The sequence below is a fragment of the Nothoprocta perdicaria genome, unplaced genomic scaffold (genome assembly GCF_003342845.1).
Source record: "Nothoprocta perdicaria isolate Ctin4 unplaced genomic scaffold, notPer1 scaffold_74, whole genome shotgun sequence".
In the NCBI taxonomy this organism is placed as follows: domain Eukaryota; kingdom Metazoa; phylum Chordata; class Aves; order Tinamiformes; family Tinamidae; genus Nothoprocta; species Nothoprocta perdicaria.
Window position 1 is genome coordinate 1,264,795 of NW_020456021.1, and position 23,979 is coordinate 1,288,773.

The 23,979-nt window shown below is 42.1% G+C and overlaps 1 protein-coding gene across 1 annotated transcript in view; it reads left to right on the top strand.

Annotated features, from left to right (window-relative positions):
- Positions 1-23,979, top strand: part of SMAP1 (small ArfGAP 1) — a 58,653-nt gene that overhangs the window by 13,095 nt on the left and 21,579 nt on the right. Inside the window, exons 4-5 of the mRNA XM_026051272.1 lie at positions 5,526-5,603; positions 12,256-12,336. Coding sequence (XP_025907057.1) covers positions 5,526-5,603; positions 12,256-12,336 — 159 coding nt within the window. The remainder of the gene's footprint in view (positions 1-5,525; positions 5,604-12,255; positions 12,337-23,979) is intronic.

Here is a 23,979-nt window from a genome sequence, read left to right on the forward strand (position 1 = left end):
GAAGTCAGGGGCGCAGAGCCAGAAAAGCAAACTTTGTGTTGGCAATGCTGCCAGCCTGTGGTTTTTGTGCCCCCCGTGCATTTGTACAAACGGGTGGGTAGATAGAGCTCTCCCTGCCTTTTGGGCTGTGTTCCTTCCCCTGTTCTTTGCCATCTGTATCAGAGAAGCAGTGCTCGCAGTAGACTTTCTAACCCATTACTGGGTAAGAGAAGCTTAACAAGCTGAAAGCTAAATATCCTGCAGTTTATTTAATATAACCTGTGGTAGAAAAGCTAAAGAAAATGACAGAGTGTGTTTAAGGCTAGTTGTTATTTCTTAGATATCAGAAAGGAACTGCAAATGGACGATATGCAGTTTGCCTGAAATCCCGGCTGAGCCGCGATCCTCAGGAACGCATTCAGGAATACGCGGAAACAGGAGCTAGAGGGCAGGCTTGTCCAGGGAAAGGCAKTGTGTTCCGAGGAAGCAGGGATTTGGCAAGTTCACTTTTAGGCCTTGTTTCTTTCCTTTGATTTTTCAACCCACTTCTTTCTYGTGCTTCTTGCAGCCAAAGAAGTTAATTGATACCAGTTCTGCTTCTTAATTTACTGTTTCTGTCTAGTTTCTGGCTATCCTTTGATAGGTTTGTCATCACCTATATGTGGAATTATGTCTGCAGTGCTTATAGAGAATAGAATGTCCTCCTCCTGAAGGGAAGGCTTAATGAAAGGTCAGAGCTCTTGGCTTGGTGCTCAGCTTTTAAGACAGCTGAACAGACCCAACCAAAAAAAAAAAAAAAAAAAAAAAGTTGTGAAAAAAGATCAAGAGATCTTTTCTGATTGTGTTGGTCTTTTTTAACAACTAGACTATTTCTAGACTGTCACTATACCAAACAAGGTTGAATCATGCTCAAGGGAGGCTTGATTTCACTTCAGCACAAATTACATGTTCACTCTGGGAAGAAGATCAAAATTTGCTAAGATTAGTGGCTCCAGATGTGGGGCTCTGCACCTGCAAAAACTTTCTGGGAGGCTTGTGTTTGTGAAAATCATTTCTGAAAAGAAGATTCATCCTGACAGGTATCTGTATTCAGATTCATCTGTATTGAGTTCCAAATTTTTATCGTCATGGTTGTACAGCTGATAAGGTAGAAAAAAATCTGTTAATGAAGCTCACTTTCTTATACACACAGGACAAGAGAAATATTTAATGAAGTTGCTGCCATTTGCAGATTTTGGGAGCTATCAGGGGTTTCTCAGAAGCACTGAGAAAGGAAGCTTCCAAGGAGATGGTGACATAGTCTGGCAATGAGCTAAGAGGACAGCCCTGATTCAGAACTCAGAAGCTTTCAGAAAGATGGAGTAAAACATCTAAAATGCACTGCTGAGTAATGGCTGCTGAAGTGATTCTTTGAGATAGAGACCTGCCCTTGATGAAGGGGCATTTGGTACCATATCTGAATCATTTCATTTGACTGTGTCTACATAGKGTTAAATTAAAAGTTTTTTAAAATTTCAGAAACAGTGACTTGGGAAAACCAGCTTAAAATTGCTGCATTTTTAACCCTTYTTAAAACCACAGCACTCCTCCTTTGATAGTAAAGTAAAAACAAAGTAAAAACTGTAAAAAGGCAAGTTGGTTATGCTTCTGTTTATATCTAACGCAAGCATCCTTAGGCCATACAAGTACCAAGGAAGAGCAGTAGCAAGTTCATGACGTTGGATGTGCCTCAAGACTAATTATTATAAAGGATCTTTGTAGCTTTGAGTAAAAACAAGTGTATAGAAGAAACAGCCCAATTCTTCAGAATGCACACGAAAACTGCCCTACACAGGATGGTGCTGAATGAGCTTAAACATATTGTGGATGTTTTCAGACACAGAAATCAGTTTACCTGTGATGTAAATATCACATAGTGATCCTCTTTAGAGAACAGTAAGCAATATGTATCATTTTTCAAAGATGTGATTTATGTATGTCGAAGAAGAGTTTTATATAATTCTAAATTCACTGAGAGGAAAGAATAATAGATATGCACTTTCCATGCTTTTATAAGATATTTTGCACATCTTAAAGGCTATGAAGTTACACTGCTGCATAAAATGTGGTGTGAATTTAGAGTTTGGCTRTGATGGCACATTTTTCCCCAGAATTTTATCTGGAAGGAAATTAGCTACAGTAAAGTTTGCCACATGGACAACTGACGATGTGGAAGATTGGGCAGGATAGCATAGGCAGGCAGTAGCTTGGTAGCACGGAGCTCCGAATCATGGAATTCACCACCGTTTCACCGCTCTTTCCATGCACGTGACTGGTTACCACAGTACAGGAGTTAGGCCTTGAGGACAGGKATATGCTGAAAGAGGGCTGAAATTCCCTTGTGAAGTTAGAACCACGCAGTTAGAACCAGCTCCAGAGGTGCCCCAAAAGAGTTTTGGTGTTGTCACTGTTCCCTGGCCATGTGCAGTATAGAAATGGCAAAAACCTGGCCCAAAGAGAAGAATTTTCATTGCTGAAGTTGAAGAAAACCTGTCAAGTGAGTGCAGAGCCGCCCTCGGTGGAGAGTATTTCCCTATACATTGTGTGCATTTAAAATGGGCCAATTCTGGGCACCTTTGTGTTTGGTTGAGCTGCTTATGTCCTGACTATATTGGTGGAGTTTGATAATGCATCTTTTTTTAGTCTCTTGAATATTCCAACTGGCAGCACCATAAATTTCATATTTAAGTGGAAGCTTAACACAGATTTTTAAAGTTTTAACTTGAACTCCTTTTTTTTTTAAAAAAAAAAGCTAAATAGCAATTGCATTATTTCAAGGAGATAGTTTTGTGGAAGAACTACAGCTACACATTGATGAAACTTCTATTTAGCAACTGATTTTAATGGTCATAAGTGTCGATATGTTTGTTACCTAGCATCATAAATGCATTAGTACAAATGGAGCTAAGTAAAATTCTTAGATATTCTGTGTTGTGTTTGGATAGCTTTAATTTCTGCTTCATTTCTGTTGGTGCCTCTTCTAAACTTTTACCACTTGAGATGTTAGTTTGGCCCAGTGGCTTCACTGTGGTCTATGCRCCAAGTGCTTTTATCATCATTCACAGCAATGATGGTACCACCACCATGTAGTACTTCAGATACTCACTGTCTCCATAAAAAAATTACAAAGTRCAGACATACATTGTCATGTAAGGGAGAGCAAGGAAGTGAAATAATGCTGTATTACTGTAGATCCAGTCTTTTCTGATCCTCTGTTGTCCAGACTCTTCAGAAATGCTGATCAACTCTTGATACTCATGGCCATAATGGATTGCTGCAGAGTCTGGTTTTTAATCCTATTTAATGTTCACTCCAATTGACTTGACTGGGTTTTTCTCAGCATTCCTATTTCCTTATCTAGTGCAGCGTGGCAGACAGTGCATTTACCATGATGTGATGGTGCCAAAAGGTCCATCAGCCCAAAGTCATGCTGTTGCTCTCATGATATCAACTTAATCCCTCTTCATACATTATAATGCCTCCCCCCCCCCCTCCCCCCCCCCATAAGGATCTTCATTCACGTGCCTTTAGCTGCATACTGGGCTATGTGAAGCTGGATGGTCGTTACCCGCAGGGAACGCAGGGCTCTTGTGTAAAGTAAACGTTACCTGGGGGCATTTCTGTGCGTGCCCATCCCGCCCCGTGTCGGGCTGAGCTGCCGCTGCCTTCCACTCTATTTCACTGCTTATAGATTGCATACAGTTTCTCCAGTCCTCRGTTTGCAAGATTATAGTGATTCATCTTTCATAAAGTTTCCTTAATTTGGGTTAGATGATCCCTTGGCTTGTATAGATAATATGTAGATGGAGAAGAACTGTTACGGAGATGGGATACAAACACTTAGAGTGCTGATTGCCCTGTATGCCCCCTATGAAATTAGGCTCATCTTTCTGTGTGGTCAGTAGCTGTGGTCCGTTGCTCACCTGTGAGAGCTACTGACCTTCAGTTCCTTAAAATCTCAAGTATAAGAAAGGATTAAAGCACAAAAATCTTCTTAAGTTTATAAAACTGAAAGTATATTTAAATTTCTTAGTTGTTGCAGTTTGCAAAGGAATTTTTTCATTATTGAAATCTTAGTAACGTGTTATTAGCGCTTACAGTTTCATATCTGTAGTTACCCATTTTTCTGACATCTTTGGTTGCAAGTGTGCTGAACCGAGAAGAAGGACCGTTCTGTTCCTGTAGGGCAGAATCCTGCATGTAAGGAACTGCCTGTCATTGCAGCAGAGGTATTGGTGACGTTTCTAATAGCYAGAGAGCTTGAAAACACTAAGTTCAAAATTGAGGGTTCTGCATTTCATATTCACAGATTAAATCTGGTTTAAACACTGACCCTTTCCTGAAACTCTGCACCATCTGCCAGGCAAAGCTTAGTTTCTGAGTTTGTGAATACACGGAATATCAATATTCGATGCATATTCCAAATATATTAGCTATGGTAGTGATAGGATTTTTCTGTGAGAAATCATGTTTCACTTAGACATGAGGTAGGGTTTTTGTAGCTTTTTCTCCTTTTTAATGCAAGTTACTTTTTTTTTTAGTATTAAGTAAAGATGTGTCATCTAAATTGTGTATTTTGATCCAGCATAATGACCTACTCTCTAACAGCTTCATCTGTTTAAAAATTTTCCTTGTAAATAGTAGGGATGATGCAAGGTAGTGCAGAAATGTCAGCGTTACRGCTTTGTGGATCTGCCGAGTGCTTGGGAATGTAATTCAGTTGYATTTTTGGAGCAAAGGCCAAAGAAAGATAATGTTTCCATTAAAGTGATCAACTACRCAGGAAATGGGGTAAGAAGGTGAGTGAAAATGCATTTGGAGAGCTCGTTTCCTCAAGCAACCTGCCTCTCTGGCGTGTGGGTCCGGCGCCTGGCGGGTAGTCCTGGTGCCCGGGGCGGCCGTGATGCCCATCCAGGTGCGCTGGCATCTCCAGCAGAACAGCCAGCACCCTCGTGCCAGCGCCAGGACAYTGCTTCCCATTAACCTCAGCTTCCGCTCATGTGCTGGGCTTGGAGAACAGCTACTTAGGGCTTTAATTAATGTGCAACTTCCAGCCGTGTTTTGCTTTGCTCTTAATGCAAGTATTTGGTTACAGGGAACAAGAACAAAGGCTTTCTCTCCTCTCCYCCCTGCCCTGGGGACAAGGTGCCGTCCTGCTTCAGGGCATTAATATTTCAGTAGTCACTCTGGGTAAAACGGAACAATGGATGAAACCTAATTATTTGTCTTAGGCCTCTGATAGGATCTTATCCAAGTTCATTTTCTTATTTTCTATTCTAGTGAGTTTCATTATAAATCACTCATTGTTACAAAAAGTTTTCGTTTAGAAATCATACTAGTGAAAAAAAAATGAAAAAAGAGGAGATAGTTTGTCCTTTTGCTATATAGTGTGAATTTTTAACCTGAATTCTTGAGAAAGAATGAAAACGATGTTTCTTCRCTGCCTTTTCTGCTCCTTTTCCACCTATTCTTGCTTATTCTCCTCATTTTTTTCCTCCTTTGTGCAGATTTCCTCTTCTGATGCTGCTCAGCCTTTGGCATCCTCTCCCTCTCTGCAAGCTGCGGCCGAGAAGAGCAAGGCAGAGGTAGAGTCTGCTCGGGGGGCTCCCGCCGGGTTCCCCCAGCTTGTCCTTAGCAGAACTTGTGGCATTTGAAAGGTTTCTGTCCCTCCACACCTCGAGGAACATAAATGAGAGAGCTGACTCGGCGGGATAAACCCCGTGCCACGGGTTAATGCCTTTCTCTTGGAGAACTGACTCTACACACGTACGGTGTCAGAGGACCGTGCCACAACACCCTGTTTTCATTCGCAGCTGATGGGCATGGGTGATTTTGCCCTGTCCTCTCAGGTGGGGGTGTCAGGTCCCTCTCCGTGGAGGTGCTTTCCAGCAGGTCGACCCCTARTCKSTVCTGGTGCCTGGGGTTATTCCTCCCCAGGTGCAGGACCCTGCACTTGTCCTTATTGAACCTCATGAGGTTCCTCTCTGCCCAACTCTCCAGCCTGTCCAGGTCCCTCTGGATGGCAGCACAGCCCTCCGGAGTGTCGGCGTTCCAGCCCTGCATTTTGATCTCCCTGGATATAAATAGAGAATTAGGTTGGTGACACACTAGTTAACTCATACTGATTTAGTATCCTTTCTAGTTGGCAAAGAGGTGTGTGTATATGTATATAAATATATATATTCAGTGAATGTGTGTATATATAGATACATATATATTGAATGTGCATTTAATGTTTGGAAGGGCCTATGAAAAATTAATTACAAATGAGGTAAGGCATCATTCATGTGAAGCTTTCAGTAAATGTCAGACTTTCTAATGGTAATTGAAATGCATCTTTTAAACATGAGTGCTGGGTGTTAGGGGTTGTTTTTGGACTGTCTAATTTGAGACTGTGTACAGTATGTAAAACAATTTATGATGTACAGTCACGTTCTTTTTCTTCTAGATACCGTAAAATGCAGCCAGATGTTAGAAATTATTTTAGTTCAGCTATATATAAATAGTAATTACAGTCCCAATTAGTCGCACGGACTAGGCTGCAGCCTTGGTAAATTTAACCCCTTGCCCGCGTTAGGCTGCAGTAGCAGCAGCTCTTGGTCACTCGCCTGTCTCTCCTTGACTCTTTCTTYGGATTCATTCTATTTCGGGAGCTTTGCTATGTAATTCTTTTGCCGTGTTGTTGTCCAGAAAGGAGTCTTAAGGTAAAACTGAAAGTCKTCTTCACAGGCTTCAAGATCAATGTAGACAGAGTTTAGCTTTAGCATCCTGTCAGTTAAACTTCTGAAAGGGATTTGGACTCTGTGTGGGCTGTGGAAGTTTATCTGTTTGCATTTACATGGGCTTGACAGAGAGCATCAGTGTCTGGGTTTTGGTTTTGTTTCATTTTTTGTTTTATTTTGTGCATGGAGTTGCTATGTGGAAGTATTCTATATACAAAGTAGCTTGGTTTAGCATAGTCCATGCAGTACATTGACCTTGTAAACATAAATGGAGTTTTTGGAGTATATAAATAGCCCAACTGTTATGCTTAAAGTAGCATTATATACTTTGGAGTATACTCTAGAGTAGTATATATATTCCAAGTACACCTGGAAGGTGGGATACAGATGTACAGTGTTAAGCTCTAGAAGCTGGAGACACCTCTTGTGTGTTCAGAGGAACTTCAGTTGCTGCTGCAGCCTCTGAAGGCGTTTGAGGTGGTCTGTRTATTGAAGGTAAAAAGAGAGCTGGTTCACTGAGGGAATGGCAATGTGTGCCCAGTCTTGTACACAAAATGATTTTGCAGTTTTCGTCAAATAAATGTAAAAGTAACAGAAGACTCAATGTCAAGATAAATTATATTTTGTTTTGGTTTTTTTTTCCAAATCTAGTATCTTTAGCAAAGCTAGAGAAACTTGAGCATTCACATCATTCATCTGCATTGAAATACTCCTCTATTTATCTCTGAATATATGKAAATAATGCTTTACCTAAGAGGAATAAAAATGGGCTGCTCTGTGAGATGCATGGAACAACATTTTTTTCTCCTTTTTTTTTTTTTTCTTGTTGTTGTAAGTAAAATGGCGTAATGCAAGTAAAACATACTAGTTTTGGTGAACTTTTAGCGGCTATTTTTCCATTTAAAGGTAATTTAGCTACATAAGTGACAAGAGTTCCTGTTCTGCTAGGAAATGCAATTCTCGCTTAACTTTGCATTTTCAGACTAACTTGTGCCATACACATTTTGRGTGAGGGTATGTGATCAAATATTTGCATTATTTTGTGTGTGTCTTTATGTATAATTTAATTTTATGTTGCCAGTATAGCAATTGCAGTGTTAAYGGCTTTTCAGTACATAAGAATACTGAAAATAAAAGCAAGTTGCCTTGCTTTTGTTGACTTCTTGAAAGCTAGGTGAGAATTTATTCCTGCTAATGGTATATGTAAAGAATTCACGTGAGACCTGAGTGTGGGATTGACTGGCAGGGCTGCAGTCCCRCAGCTGCCAGCCAGGCAGGGAAGCCACCAGCTGTCTTTTGTTAAGGCTTGGAATTGAAACCAATGCCATGTAAACAGAGCATTTTTCTAGTTGCAGAGGAGCTAGTTCATAGCACACGTTATTTTTCCTTAACGGTTTGTTTCAATTGCTGCACAGCCTGCCACTTGACCAAACCTTTGTTTTAGCTATTAGAGAGCATTCGGATTGGGAATGCAGAAATCTTGGGCGCCGTTTGCAAACGTGCACCCGAATGTGCTCCCTCCCTGGGGTAACCCGACTGCTGGCACCCGAGCAAGCTGCTCGGGCCTTGCTCTCCTGTGGGAGGGTCTGTGCCCTTCATTTCCAGMTTCTCAAGGAAACTACCGAGAGCTGCTCAGACTACGTAAAGGGAAGCTTCACAAATACCCAGCTTTTGGATGCTGACCAGTTTCCAGTTTCCTAGATTTTGGTGAACCGAGCTCACAGAAACAAGCATTTTTACATTTCAGCTCGGTAATCTGAACTCTTTCCATCACTCTCCCTCCAGTTTCAGGATTTGGATGAAAATGGCAGTTCSCAAATATTTTATATAGTACTGAATTGGTTGATTTGATTGCATTGTGTACTGGCTTTTAAGGATGAATTGTTTTTTCCACCTTGCTGCGGGAATAGTTTTTGTTGTGCATTTTCAGTTTCATTTGCATGTGTGCAAGTGTTCAGTACTAAATCTTATTTATTGTATGAACTACCTTTTCTGCTCAGCAAAGTGTTCTTATTTTGAAAGCTAAGGATATCTCTGGGATGTTAAACTTAAACTGCATTAACCACAAATACTGTCATTCTCGGTTGTGGTGCGTGTTCAAAGGTCTAATGTTGACAGATGCACATTAGTCCTCTGTATTTCCCTCCACCAAAGCACTTGTTGAAGTGTTATGGATGGATACAGAATGACTGGAATTTAATGAACTGAGAAGACTGGTTTCTTGTGCTCTGCRTCGAAGAATCACTTAACCTTTAGTGTGAGGGCGAGAGGAGATAAATCACTTTCCCACTTTACTTGAAGTAAAAGTGAATGYGTTGCCCTCTAAGCAAGCTGCGCTCGGTGCGGTCGTGAGGCTGCTGCTTGTCGCCCTTTCCAGCACTTGGTGACAGACAGAGCCACTGCGTGTGCTCCCTGTCTGCTCACGAGCACCCGTGGGCACCCAGGGTTGGCTGGGTGGCCCCTCGGCACGTGCCCCGTCCCTCTGTGCTGGTGGTGGCCTCAGGTCCGTCACTCCTCTGCCTGTGTCTGGCAGCTCATTCACAGCGGCTGCGTTGGGTGACGCTGTTTCTGGACAGGGCCTGCGTGGGAGCAGTGCCTGAGGGGACAGGCAGCTTCCTGGAGGACACACATACAGCTCTGCAGTATGTACGTACAGTGCATACTGGGCCTTGTGTAGAGTCCTTTCAGGAGAAAAGTTGCCTTTGTTGCTGTTTCTCACACTTGTTCCCTTTAGTTTTTGGGTAGTAGTCTTGGGATACCTTATCTCTCTCTCTATATATATATGCAGAGTCCTTTCATGAGAAAAGTTGTTTTTGTTGCTGTTACTCACACTGTTGCCTTTTAGTTTTTGGGTACCAGTCTTGGGATACCTTATCTATTTTCTTTTCTGCTCAGCTTGGTGTTATATTTTTGTAAGTTCCATTTAGTTTATCTCCTCTGCTTGCTTTTGCAAAAAGTTACTTAGATGCCCAACAAAATGGTTTATAAGACAGACACCCGACACTTTCCCTTAGGTAGATGTGGGAACCAGCAGCTCCTCCTCCTGCTCMTGCAGCTTCTCTGGTAGACTGGTATCCTGGCCATGTAGCTACAGTCCTGCATTTCAGGGACAAGGTGTCCCTTACATAACTGGGCTGTGTGAGAAACCCATTCCCCCTTACAGGTACTGGCTGTGGGGGAGCTCCCTGAGAGAGAGGGCACTTCAGTGCTTAGTAGACTTTTTTTTCTTTGTGACTTGTCCTGTGACTTGGAGCAGGACTTAAGTATCCTTTCTTATTCACATCTGCATGTAATTTTTGGTTTCCAGACATGTTTACCAGAAGTATGAGATTGACAACACAGCAGAAAAGTCACTAGTTTTAACCATTGTGCACTTCTGGCCCCTGCTAGAAATGATATCCATCATAAACAAAAGGAGCTATAAAATTCAGCCTAAAGAAATGACTGAATTAGGTTAGACTTTGTATYATCACTAAAGTTCTTGAGTAAGGTGGGGTCCTTCCCTCCTTCCCGGCAGGGGGAGACACCTTTCGTGGTTGTGCTAGAACTATTTTAATCAAAATGTTATCTGTTGCATGGAGAGGAAATGGTGTTCATGTGAGACTTGAGAAGAATCCTCCTTGACAGAAATTGGTAGGCTGGTGAAGTGCTCTTCAGTTTTCCTGCAAGAGCTACACAGCTACTTGTGTAACCCATCTCAACGTTTGCAGACTCCTTAAAAACAGTCGTTTGTGGAAGAAAGCTGTCTGAAAAGTTTGAGCAGGGTAAGCCAAGCCGGCTGCCTGAAAGGACCTTGGGGAGCTGCTGCCCCGTCGCTTCTCTTGGAGATGGCAGACTCCTGCACCTTCCTGAACCACTTGCTTCACTCGGAATGCAGAACATGGTCACAGTGTTTAGCAACTATGTTGGCTTTGTTTGCAGGCACTGTTACCTGATGGAGCTTCTCTTACTCCTTCTCCAAACATCAGTCTCATGTATTGCTTTTCAGTGCAGCAAACGCCAGTAACGCCGTGCAGGAGGTTGTGTGCAGGCTCTTCTGTGAACAGGGCGTGTGTGCAGTCCCAAAGACTGGCGTGTGCCTCTTGGCTGTGTACAAGACTGTCCCGCTGTCTCTTTGAGGGTAATTCTAACCCTTCCAAGTAACCTCGTTAGCTCTTGAGGYAACTAGGTAATGAGGCAACTAGCTAGTGAGGAGGGTGCTCCTGGGGGAGATGAGCCCCTTGGCACATAACCTAACGTGGGGCAGTTTCTGTCAGTCTGGTACTTGTAGCGGCTTCTCTCCCATGAAACTGCCCGACTGCCCCCTCAGCTCATGCAAGCGTCTAAATAGGCTGTGGCAAGAAGCTCCACAACTTAATTGCACCACATGTAGAAAATAGGCTCCTCCTGTTGTGAACTTAATTTGAAGCTTATTTTGATAAGTCYTTCTTCTTATCCTGGAAGATGGCAAGAAATCCCTCATTGCTCTCTCAGCAGCTTTTCAGATGCTAAATCTATAATAYCACATTTCAGCTGCCTTTTTGCATCTGAGCTGAAATCATGGTTTATACAGCCGTTTCTCATAGGAAACCACTCTGTGTCTTGAAAAGCCTTGGTACTTTTCTTTGAACATTTTCCAGATTCCAGGAGGAACTATTAGCAAAATCTGCATGCTCGTATCTTTTGGACGTTGTTCCAGGTTTCTGAAAGAGACATTCAGCACAGATTCTGGTTTGATTGCTGGAAAGATGAGTGATGCAGTGGAAGTAATTCAGCACGGAGTGTGTCTCTGGCACTGGCCAGGCAAGGCCGGCGGCTCTGGAYCCTTTGCTCCATGGTGGAGCTGTGCTCGTGCTGTGGAGATGCCAGGGAACGTTGGTGTGGAGATGGATTCCAGCAGCACGTGGGGAAGAACTTTGTCACAGTGAAGGTGACAGCCCTGGCACAGGCTGCCCAGGGAAGCTGTGGAGTCTCCTTCCCTGGAGATCTCTCAAACCTGCCTGGAGGTTGGACTGGGTGATCTCTAGAGGCCCCTTCCAGCCCCAACTGTGATTCTGTGAAGTGAGGGGATAGTAATAAAAGTGAAATTTGCCTGGAAGGACTTCTCCAAAAGGGGATGTAGAGCAGTTAAGTGTTACAGGAGAAATAACCTTCAGTAAACTAAACTGCCCAAACAACCATTTTTTTCAAATAGAGCCTTTTCCGAACCTTTTGCTTCCTAATTCTGGACCATTATGGATGTGTTCTCAGATCTCCTTAGCTTAAAAAGAGCAACATCTTGTCTTTTCTTTCCTTCTGTTTATAAACAAAACTGTAAATGAGAAAGTGAAAGGTTTTTTTTTCCTGAAGTCTCAGAGTATTTCTAGTAGCACTGTTGGAGCACAATGAGTCATGTTTGCAGTGATCAGGAAGTTCAATTCAGGGTTTGTGTCTGCCTTAACATTTGCATTTATATTCCATACAATTATGAGTATTAAATATATTTGCAAAAGTATTGTTATTGATCACTAGCTGATACTACTGATTTTTTTTTCAGAAGGAAAAAGAAAAAAAGAAAGAAGAGAAAAAGAGAGAGAGAGAAGCAGAAAAACCATCAAAACAACTAGCTGTTGAAAAGGTAAGAATAGCCTGCTTTTGTTCTGTTATTACAAAATTGCATCTGGTATTAGACCAGGCACTGTCAGGATTTGAAAAATAAAAAAAAAGATTTAAAGTTTATATATAAATATCTGAATAATAACGCAGGTAGTCTGCACCAGTGGTTCATTGTGCAGGGATTGTCAAACCCCTGCATTGTCACACCGGGGTTGAACATATGATGAGGGATCTTTTCCTAATGTGAGGGAAGAGGGAAACCAGTTTAATGAAACACTTGTGAAAACATAACCTCAAATAATTAATATTTTTAGAGATGTGCCATTGTTATCTCTGAATTTCTTTTTAAAAAGTATTTATTTCCTATGTTGTGAGTCGTACATGCGAACATGTACTGAAAGTCTAGTCTCAAGCAGCAGCGCACAGAAGCATCTGAGATGATGGATTTTCCCTCGCAGTGTAGCGTGTCCATGGAGTCACAGTGCCCGTGGAGTCGCGGTGGCCAGTGATGCCAGGGCATCGCCGATGGAGCAGCGTTCTGGGTGTCTGTGCTCCTGTAATCCCCGTGACTGAGCCTCCTCCTTGTGCGGAGGATCGATGCTGCAGCCTCAGTCTGCGTATCCGTGTCAAGGGAGCAGTCTTGGGGAATGGCCTACAGAGAGGATTTTCAGACAAACCCATTAAGCTTGGCATGTGTTAATCCTGGTCACCTTCTAGATCTAAGGGAAAGATGCATAGATCTGAAATGCTTTCGTTTCCTTTGAAGAATACCAGCAGGGAAAAGTAGGGACATGGAAAGCCTGTTTTTATGGATACAGAATTGTACATTGCTACCTCTGTGGTATTATTCTGCTTCAGGGAGATGTTTAAAGACATGAATATTTTTTTTTGACTGATAATGACAGACCTTATGTCCAGTTAGAGACTGTCTAGAGGAGGGGCARTCTCTTGGTAAGAAGTCATATGAGCCTTAAATTATTAGTGTCTTCCCTTCTGTGACTTAGTGACTTTAAGTTCGTTTGGTCTTGAAACAGGAATGTGCTTCCTGAAAGATAACGGTGGCCCTCACTTCTYGTCAACAGGTCTCTGCATCCCAGAACCTCCTAGTCTGCTTCYGCATCTGCAAAAAAGCCCTTTCAGTAGTGACTAATGGGTCATCTTTAGCCTTTAACAAGCTGAATGCAGGCCCTGTTTCTTCTGCATTTTCAAATTTTGCTGGAAACTTATAAACATTAATTCAGTAAAATGGCTTCTTCCAATACTGCATTAATGTTTAAATGTACTTACAGTATAAAAAGTACTTTGCTGATGAATGTGCTCTGAGCAAAAAGGACAGAAATTCACCTTTTAGCTGATTTAGCCTGGGTGAGCTTTCTGAAACTGCTTTTGCACTGAATAATCCTGACTTCCTTTAGAGCAGTTTTTGCAGGTAGCCGTTTTTATGAGACTTCTGCAGAGCAGCATTTCCCCAAGGCAGCGCAGAGGCCGCAGCAGGGCAGCCAGCAGCAGCCACACTCGCCGGGACTCAAATTTTCCAGGCTTTTCTACTTTCTGTAACAAAATTACTGGGTAATTTCTATCATAACAAGATCTTCCTGTGTCAGCTACAGGTTGATTCTAGCCCGGTGGTCAGTGTTTTCTTGGGAATAGCCAGCAGTGCCATGCTTCAAATTAGATCTGCAGAATTAAAGAAAAATGCCATTGTCACCAACCTACTGGCAGTTACAGAGCTTTTTATTTTGATTGTTCTGAATCTAATGAGCAAAGTGAAGCAATGTGATTATTAAGCAATTAATTATTATTAAGCAGTGTGATTTATCAGGTGATAAATGTGTCTCACAGCAAGCTTGGTAGCCATCAACTAAATCCACACCTAAGGTTTAGTTGGCTCACTGATATTTCATATGTCTGCAAAGGTAACRTTTGGCACTTGCTGTGAAGTAACTGAACACAAACGCAGACTCCACAGAGCTGCTGTCAGCATGTTTCCATTTCTTCCAGGGAAACTTGTGTAAGAATTGGAATGCTCTGTGTTCAGCATACACAGACCCGTACATTGGAGCATGCAACTAGAATCTTTACATTTAGTTTTGAATTTCCTAGGGAGAGGAGATGGGGAACGGATGTTATAGTTGCATTTTATGAGAGATTTAGAGCCTTTATTAACTAAGTATTTTACAAAGGCTTGGAAAAGTAAGATTTGGGAGATTGTCTTTATTAGAAGAGGTAAAATATAGTAGCACAATTCAGGAAGATGAAAATAAAAGATGGGTGAACTCGAGGCCATTTTAGACTTGAGGCAGCATTGACTTTAAGAGGACATCTGCCAAGAATGACTCATCTTAGTTTGCATTGAAATTTTATTTGCATATTATAAATTAGTGACTGAAAGCTGGGTATCTAGTAGCGCAGAGAACTTCTGTATGCAAATTTGAATGGGAAGTTGTGAATGAGTTGAAAGGCTCATTAGTGGCTGTTACGGACAAATTGTGCTGTTGGAGCAAGTGGATTGTCTGCTTTTCAAGATTCTCAAATCATATATATATATACACAAACACACACATATATATACATTTCTAAATAAAATAGGGAGTTAATCCTTCTGTTTAAGGACAGACAGTGAAATAGAATATAAGGAATAAAGCTCTTGAATTCCTGATTCTCCTACAATAAACAAAAGGATACTAAAAGAATAAAAGTAGAAATCCTTGTCAGATTATTTTGCCGGTTTCTCCTGGCATTCAGCTCCGGATCTCCTGTAAATATCTTTTCTTGAGCTGACAGAGACTCAACTTTTAAAATCTCCAGCACTCCCAACACTTCTCTTCCAGGCAATGCCCTTGTCTCCACAATTCTAGACCTAAAGTTTTCTTAGTCCTTAGCTAAAAATAACCTTACGCATACAGTTATTTGGAACATGTGTTGCAAGGTAACTGCTAGGAACATGAAGCACACAGCTCTTCACAATGTGGAAGTTGGGGGCAGCGATAGCTGAGGTGTCCAGTCAAAGCCAGGCTTGTTTACARGCAACAGAAGTACCAGCCTTGGAAAGATGAAAATGTGAGTAGAAACACACAGTCAGAGGTAATCAGCTCTATGAAAGCTAGTAAGTGCTTCTTTAGGGCAGACAGCAGGAATAGTAGTACAAGGAAGACTCTTGCAAGGAAAACAATTTTAGATTTTCTCTACACAAAATTCAAGGAAGTAAATTGCTTTTTAAAAAAAGCTTCTTGTTGAAAGAGACTGTTTCTCTAATAGAAAATGAAGAAAATCTGTAGTTTGACCAATAACCAAGTCCTTTTTTTTTTCTTTTTTTTTTTTAAACTTGCAGGTTTTTACAAAAGCTGTATTTTTAACAGCTGCTCTTCAGCTTTTTCTTTCACTGTTTCTTCCTTTGCTATTAGTTGTTCCTTTGCRTGCTTGGAGTTGGTCAGAGCTTTCCCTAGTCAGCTGTGACTGCATCCCGTTCGTTTTCCTTGCCTTCCCGAGCTGGCTGAGCCAGTTTTTCTTTCACACAGAACTCCTTTTTATTTCTAGTACATCGGCTGAAAGGTTTTTTTCATCCTGAAGTAATAGAATACGCTCAATTTACAGTCGGTGTGATGGCAGTAACAAAAGTAGTTAGTTTACGTATTCTAAGAACGGGCATTTAAATGATATAGCTCAAAGCATTCCTAAAGAAGAATCTCATCTTGTTTTGAATAATAGACTTCCTTTGTTTTCTGGAAATAATACAGGTATTTAATGGATCATGAGCAAAGCAATAGTTGTCTTTGCATGTTTTCTGTTTTATTTCTCTGTGCTTGGGGTAGAAAATGCTTAAATTCCTTGGGGGACGTTTGTCACTCAAGCTCGTAGCCATCGAAAGAGGACACGAAAAGATGCTTTAAAAAATACATTTAAAAAAAAGATAATTTCAAATACCACGAAAAAACRTAAAAACTTTTTGATGCGAAAAACTAATACAGCTAATGGTCATAAGCATGAGCAGCTAGTGATACGTAAATATTTATTAAACATTTCTCCCTGATGTTTTGCAGTGGTGAAACAGAAGAATTTACTCATAGTACATTAGGATRATAAAGTATTTGCCAGATTATTGTTTACTGTCCACTTAAGAATGTGGTTATAATACATGAGAATGGTAAAGTACTTGCTAACATGTTGACTGGCCACTCTTTGGTTTTGGGGTTCTGGAATTATTAGGGAAACTGATTCCCCTAACTTTTATAGCAGGAAAAGAAAGCAACAGGCTGATACAGAAGTAAGAAAAGTTAAGGTGCAGAGTTATTTCAGTCTGATTATTCTGGCTGAATTATCATGGAACTAATTGAGAGAGGAGTTTGGTTTAAAAGACAACCCTARATACAGTGTGCTTGGACTTTTTAAAGTGTCCTGCCATAATGGTAGGAAAGATGCCAGGCTACCTAATAAGAGAAAGATGCCAGGCTACGAGCTAGCCAAAGACAAGCAGGCAGACTGCGAGAAGCAGTGGGGATAGGGAGCAAAGTGACTGAGAGCAGAGCAGTTTCGTTCCCTCTAGGTCCATGCGGCCCGTGGGGCTGCTGGGAAGTCCCCTGAGGCAGGTCAGGGATGGGGAGCCCTCCCTGGAGCCCTGGGAAGGACAGCCAGTGTCTGCATACAGCGTTGTGGGAATTAATGTGGAATGAAAGGGGAAGGGAATTGGGGGCTTGTGTGACACTTGTTGTGACACTCCTGGGCAGCAGGTCCAAAACAGGGAAAGGGAAGAGTTGAGSGGATTGGGAAGGAACAAGCATGGGAAAAACAAGCATGGAGTGAGAAGGGGGAATGAAAGAGGCTGGTCACATGCATGCAGGTTGCTGGTCCAAGCTGTGTACTTGAGCACCAGGGAGGCTGAGGAGGCGCCTCTGGAGGTCTTCCAGACTCGCCYGGATGCAGCCCTGTGSCCCGTGCTYTGGGTGTCCCTGCTGGAGCAGGGGGGTGGACTGCATGATCTCTAGAGGCCCCTTCCAACCTTACCCATTCTGTGACAACATGGCTCTTGGCACTTTTCTTCTTGTGCCTGGTCCCTGCCTTACAGGAACTTCCCTTTCTTCGGAGACTGTTGTGAACGTGTCATCTCGAAGGGCGTATTTGAAAACATAAAAGCATAATGCCTGAAGTATGGATATCCCAGGTAGTTCAAGTGTGAATGTTAGACAGTTTAGGAAGTACAAGATGCAGTCATAGATATTTTGCCTCACTTAGTCTTAGCAGAAAGAAAAAAGTACCTGTATTTTAGAAATGATGCTCCTGCAGTTGTACGCAGTGTTGTGGCTGTGGACAAGCCTAAAACAACATCAGCGGATGTCCGACGCTTGGGCCGGCGAGGTGCTGAGCCGATGTGGGCACCTGTGAGACGTGGAAGATGTAGGGCAGCGTGTCCCAGGGAGGCCCGAGGAGGTGAAACCTGAGCAAACGTTTAACCTTGTTTGTAAGAAAAAAGGTAGTGCTGGGTGGTCAAGAAGCAATCAAAGAATTTTCCAGTCTGCTTTGGACAGATACTAACACAAGTTAGTGTAGACTCAGATAAAATGGGTACAGCTGTCTGTTAGTTTTGCCATTAAGTTTCAAATAAATAAAGATTTAGCATATATCGTACAAAAGAGTGTGCAAGAACCTTGCCCTAACATTGTAAATATTATGAAATCTGTATGTGCAGCTTTTAAAAGTGGAAATTTGAATCAGTAACTTAAAAATGTTTTCCTTGGAAATGCCTTTCAAATTCAAATTTCAAATTCAAATTTCAAATTCAAATTTTCAAATTTCAAATTCAAATGCCTTTGAATTGAATGACCTGCATGTGTACAGTTTTCTGCTAACAGAAGTGGTGGTGATGGTGTTTTTCTGTCAATGTAAATGCCCTAAATTAGTTTACCTCTATCAGTGTCAGTAGTTTAATGTCTGAAAGCAACTGTTGAAATAGTCACTAGAGGCTTTTAGATCTGGTGGGAACTGTTGGAGGTAAAACCCATTCAAATAGGATTTGAATCCCATTTTTGAGGCACTTCTTGGTTGACACACAGTGACTTTGTTCAGGTTTAGGAACATGGGACGGTCTGCGTATTGAGAAGCTTTAAGCTATGCAGCTTCATAAATGACACCTCTCTAGTCTGCTACGCTGGATCAGGAGAGGAAGTTTTTGTTCCCTGGGCTTTTTGCTACYAGGGCAAAAGAGAAATTTGTGTGAAGTTTTGAAGTGCTTGATTGTTATAGTTTGTGTTTAGTTACAAATCTGAAAAAATGCTACTGTTATAGAAAGATTAACAGCATGTTTGCTCTTTAACAGCATATGCTTTCATAATATTGACTCTATGTTTGTACTTCTGTCAGATATAAAAGCTGTACAATGTTTTTTTAACAGTCTAGGACACATGGGTGAGTAACAGTTGAAATAGATGCTTACTAAAGTGGCTTCTGTAGTGCAAGTATATGAGCTGTCAGGAACGATCATATCTGCAGCCCTGGTGCTGGCTCATAGTAAATTACTAACTCTGCTTGCTCATCTGGGAATTCTCAGATGTTTGTGCAATCTTTAAAAGTTTTATTGCAATAAGCAATGGAGAGGGAAGGAATCCAATTACTTTATGCACCAGGCATACAATTTCTACCTAATAAGAGCAAATGAAGACTTTTGTTCAGTAAGTGTGGAAGCATTTCCAAGCGCTAGCGAGTAAGYGGGAAGCTGCTCTTAAGTAAATCTAGGGAGAGCTTTTCACTAAATCATTTCATGGAACTTGAACTTTCATAAAGCTCCTTTAGGTAAGGCAGGGTAGAGAAATAAGCAGTTGAGTAGGTTTGATGGCACAAAACAGGGCAAATTCTAGGTTCATGTGAATTTTTCACTGAGGTATGGAATTGAGAAAAATGTTGAGAGAATTTGTTTTAATACTATATTTAAGTACAAAAGTGGGAGATCGGACAGATGATATACCAGATCCTTGACAGTGACTGATATCTTGCCGTAGTGTGGATGAGATGTATTTATAATAGTAGCTTATGACTGCTCTGGCTCAAGAGTTTCTGCTTCAGATCTGTTCGTGATGAAGCATGTATGTTACTCCTCCTAATAATTTCAAGCTCATGGAAATAAGAATAAGATAAATGTTAAYGGTAAACGCTGTTGTTGAAACCTACTGAATTATTTACATGAATATCTGCTAGTAGTGAACACRGCAAAGAAGGTCCACTTTGATTTCCAAGTATTTTATCACTTTTGTATTTCTGTTGCATGTCATTTGGCTTCTAAAATTGCTGAACCTGTGATGTTTGCATATCATAAAATTGGTATAAAGTTACAGAAGCAGAAAGCAGAAGCTTTTATTAGCCAACCTTATTCCTAAACTGCAGCRTTTTTGCTGGCTGTTTTGAATGTGACCCTTGCCAAAGAAATTTGTTTCACTATTGCAAATCCCCCCACAAAAATATAATAAATCTAATATCCTCAGCTACCTAGAAAGGTAAGTCTTGTGGAAAAGGGGAATGTACAGAAAAAGGCAGCTGTGGTTCAGGCTGTGTGCGGTGGTGCTCCAGAGTGCTCTTACATTGCAGTGTGTGAGCGCAGCGGCCCTAAATCACTTCACAAACTTGGAATGATTTTCTATTTTCTCATAATAGAGATTGAATAAAAGAGAATGAGGGWTAGCTGGATGGCAGTACAGTTGCAGCCAGATCTGAGTAATCTTAGATTTTGGTCCTGCAAAATTTAACTTTTATCAGGAGATCTTGCAAACGTCTGTTCAGTTGGTCAAGTAAGTTTAGGTCCCTCTTGCTTCCTCTGCCCGTCTTGTTCTGTACCTGGCAGCCAAGGGGGCACTTAGGCATAGGAAGGAATACCTGATYACAGAGTGAGTGAGGGTGCAAAGCTGTTCTCCCTGACGGTAAGAACAGTTCTTGCAGCTTACATGTCAAGTGAATTGCAGCAGCTCTGTGCTTGTGTCCTTCACTGGCTTCAGAGTAAAATGACAGTATGTTGAACCAGCCTTATGGTCACTTAAGCAAATACAGAACAAAATGTGTTTGTACCTGTCCTAGGACTATGTATCTAACAGCTTGCCTTAGCTCAGTTGACTGCCTCCTTCGCTGTCTCCTGTTTTATCTATCTAGATATAAATATTGTATTTATATTGTGTTATATTTATGTGAGTAGCATGTGGRTAGGGTTTGTTGAAGCTGCTTCCCACCCCTTCCCAGTGCCCATCCCACGAGGGGAGTGTTCAAGGATCTCAGGCAGCTGGTGGGCCCATTCACGCTGCTCTTTTAGTCCCTCCTTGTAAGAAAGGAGTTGGGTGAAACTCTKGTTCGCCTGCATCCCTGTGGCTCATGTTTCGCTAGTGATTGTCACCAGTCTTTGTGGCAGTTCTTTGCTTATTTGTTTTTTGCTCCGTAGTGAATAAGTGATTGCTAGCTCCGAGCCTATGTCCATGCTAGTATGTAATAAAAGACTAGATCTAGGTTTTAAGACCTTCCCTTCTTGCATTACTTCTGTGCTGCTGAACAAAAGCACTCAGTGTGAGTTGTGTGAGAAGCCTGGACCTTTTTGCTCCTGCCTTTCTTGCCTTTTTCTCCTGAGGATACGCAGTGAAGTTCTCTAGCTTTCTAAAAGCTGTTTCTCCTTTAAAGCCTCTACATTCACAAGGGTTTGCATCGATTGTTTCAGCCTCCAGCTCCCTCTGCTTCCTCCAGGCTCTTGGCTAGTGCCCRAGTTGGCAGGTTTTTGACCTGTACGTTGCAGCTAAGAGGTGTGAGAGCTTGCAAAATCCGAGTGCTTTTCACTGAGCTTCTTTTTTTTTTCCTTTTGTCAGAAGGAGCAGGTAAAGATCTAAACCATCACAGATTCAGCTTCCCTTATTCTTGCCTTTAAACTCTTAAGCTCTGTTACTACATAGTGCCTAGTCGAATATGGATCTGTGTTGTTCTCCTCCGTAGCAGTCCCTGGTGCTGGCTACCTTTGGTTTCCTGTTGCTGTATACTTGCAGTGTGTTGCCTGAGCTGCGGACAAGATGCAAACGAGATGTTTGCCACCAATCTGGAAAGATGGAGTGAAAAATCTGTGATCACTGCACTTTCCTTTCTGTGGATACTGTGCCAAGAGTCAGGAGAGGAGGCACAGACTTTGGGAGAAGGGAGTTTAGGTAATACCAGAAATAGGTCTTGTAGCAGCGTGTGTATCTGCATTTAACAGCTCTGTGACTGTCAGTCCTGGTGATGCTGACCCTCCTTTTTGTCACTGTGTCACCCTCCAGCATCATCTGCCGGAGAGAGGAAGGGAGGAAGAAAGAGATGCCTCTCTTGGGCCATTAGAATAGATCCTTATCCTCTGCAGACTGTGTGCTTCTGTGATCCAGGCACCATTATCTCTGCAGAGGAAGAAGCAAGAGGGACTTAGCAAAGCTCATGGTGCTCTTTTATCTGAAGAGGAAGCCAGTACCTTTAATGAGACTCTTTGCTGAACAAAATCAGGTGACATCCGTGGCAGGCTCCGGGCTTTCTGCGGAGTGCAGAGAGGAGGAGATGCTTGGTGTTCTTCACRGTTCTGTTCTTCACTTCCAGCCTCCGGAGGGAAATACTGCTACCTGTGCCTGTGTTTGCCTTCGGGTGAATTCATTCCWGCTTTGCACTGCAGGATCCTGATACTTGTGTTTCTGTGGTCCAAATACTTCCCTTTTCTCGCACTCTTTTCTTGCGATGCTGCTGAGGCTGTGGGTCCATTTCTGTGGGAGAGCTGAAAGAGATGCCCTGCTAGTTGATAAACCTGAGTAWTGGAGTTTATTAAATTGTCTTAACCTGCATGTTGGGGTGGTGGTGAAAGTAGGATGAAAGGCCTGTTTGGGATATTCCTATGCATTTTATTAATAAATTTATTTTGCTTGCAAAACATCWTACTCTTCCTACAGCATTTTGTCCTTTGTTTTTCTGCAAGGCAGAGCTTGGGGCAAGTGTTCAGAAATCAGGTTCCTTTTCCCCATAGAGGGRAGAACATACCTGGCATCTCTTAATCTTCTCTGCTCTAATTCCGTTTGTTCTACAGTGATTTGCCACACTAAACTCATATATTTAAAATGGAAATTTTGCACTCCTTTGGAGCTTAAGCTACTACCAGCCTCACTTTCCACTGGTTTCTAGACCAAGTTGGACTGTTCCAACCTGGTCTAGAACCTGGGATGTCTCTCAGTACTGACTTCTAAAAATACCCAGAGCAGATCAGAAACATTTCCAAAGGTGAAAAATCCCAGGCTGATTCAWAGCTCTTTGCCAAGGAGTCTGCCCTTCTTTGCTGCTTTGTARCCATTTCCAATACCTGATGGCCAAATGGCAGTGAGACTGAGATAATCAGCCTCCTTTTAAGGGCTCTCTTGTAGTAGTATCAGAACTTAAAATAGTTTTCCAGGAAACCATTTTCTTGCTGCTGGTAGCTGGATTTCATGAAAGGTCTTGCTACTCTGGTCTGTTTTTTTGTTTTTTTTTTTTTTTTAGCAAATCTGTAATTCTGATTAAAAGAGAGCTTGCTCTTTCCAGTGCATTATCAAACTCGCAGTGACGTAATATTTTTGTGTAACCCAATTATTAGAATAAATATATTGTTCACATCCTCATAAGTTTTATTTTGTGTGCAAATGGCCTGCTTGTTTCTTTCCAGAATACCCAAAATAAATAAATAAACTGTGTTTTTGATTTGTGCAGCAGCTGAGTCCTTAGGAGGGTGGTTCGAGGAACAACGAGCCCCTGGCTGGTGCTGGCATTAACGCTGTGCTAAAGGTGGATGGTCTGTGTAATACGGATGGGAGCTGGAGCAGAGAGGGCGATATCGTGTTCCGCTGATACCAGCCCTAGTGTTAAGTAAGGGTGTTGAATTGACYGTGTGAGCAGGACTGCTCTGACGCCTGTTCCTTTGCAGGAGGAGGCCGCTCTTTCATCAGAATCATCCTTCTATTTTTTTGCTAATAACTGATGGTTTAGAGGATGGAATAAGGCTTGGCTGGGGCTATTCTTTTTAACTCGCCTCAAAATCCCCTTTGTGTGGAACTTGAATATTTAAAGGCACTTTTCTCCAGGGTGGTTTCTGTGCAATGGGGCCGTCGCCTGCAGGAGGCACCTGCGTTGTGTTGGTTCTCGTGGTGCCGTTTGCCGCTCACCAGGGTCCGCGGGTCCTTTCCTTGGCTGTTCCCTTGGTGGTACCCAAGTCCCTCCATGATTTTATTCCACCTTCCCAGGAGAAACGGGGCCTCGTTCTTCCCAGCCCAGGTCATGGGGCATGACACTGCCCTGGTGCACAGGGCACCCAAATGGCTCCGGATGATCCGTCGTGCTGTGGAAGCTCCTTGCAGACTGGTGGGACTGCACGAGTCGCGCACATGGGTTAAGCTGAACAGAGGAGTGTCGTCTTCAGCTGGCAGGCTGCTGCAGCCTTCTCTTCATTTATGCTTCGAGCTTTTTGGTTGTTATATGGCTTAAGTGCATCATGCTGCTCCTGGTAATTAGCTTGCAAAATATATGGGAAAATATATGGGATAAACTAGATTTAGCTCTCTTAGCTCTGTCGAAGAAAGGTTTTTATTTACTAGGAATGCACTTCAGAGGAGCATGGAAGATGGAACAACGCTATAAAATTAACCCTAAATCTTGTTGTGTGACAGGAGTAATT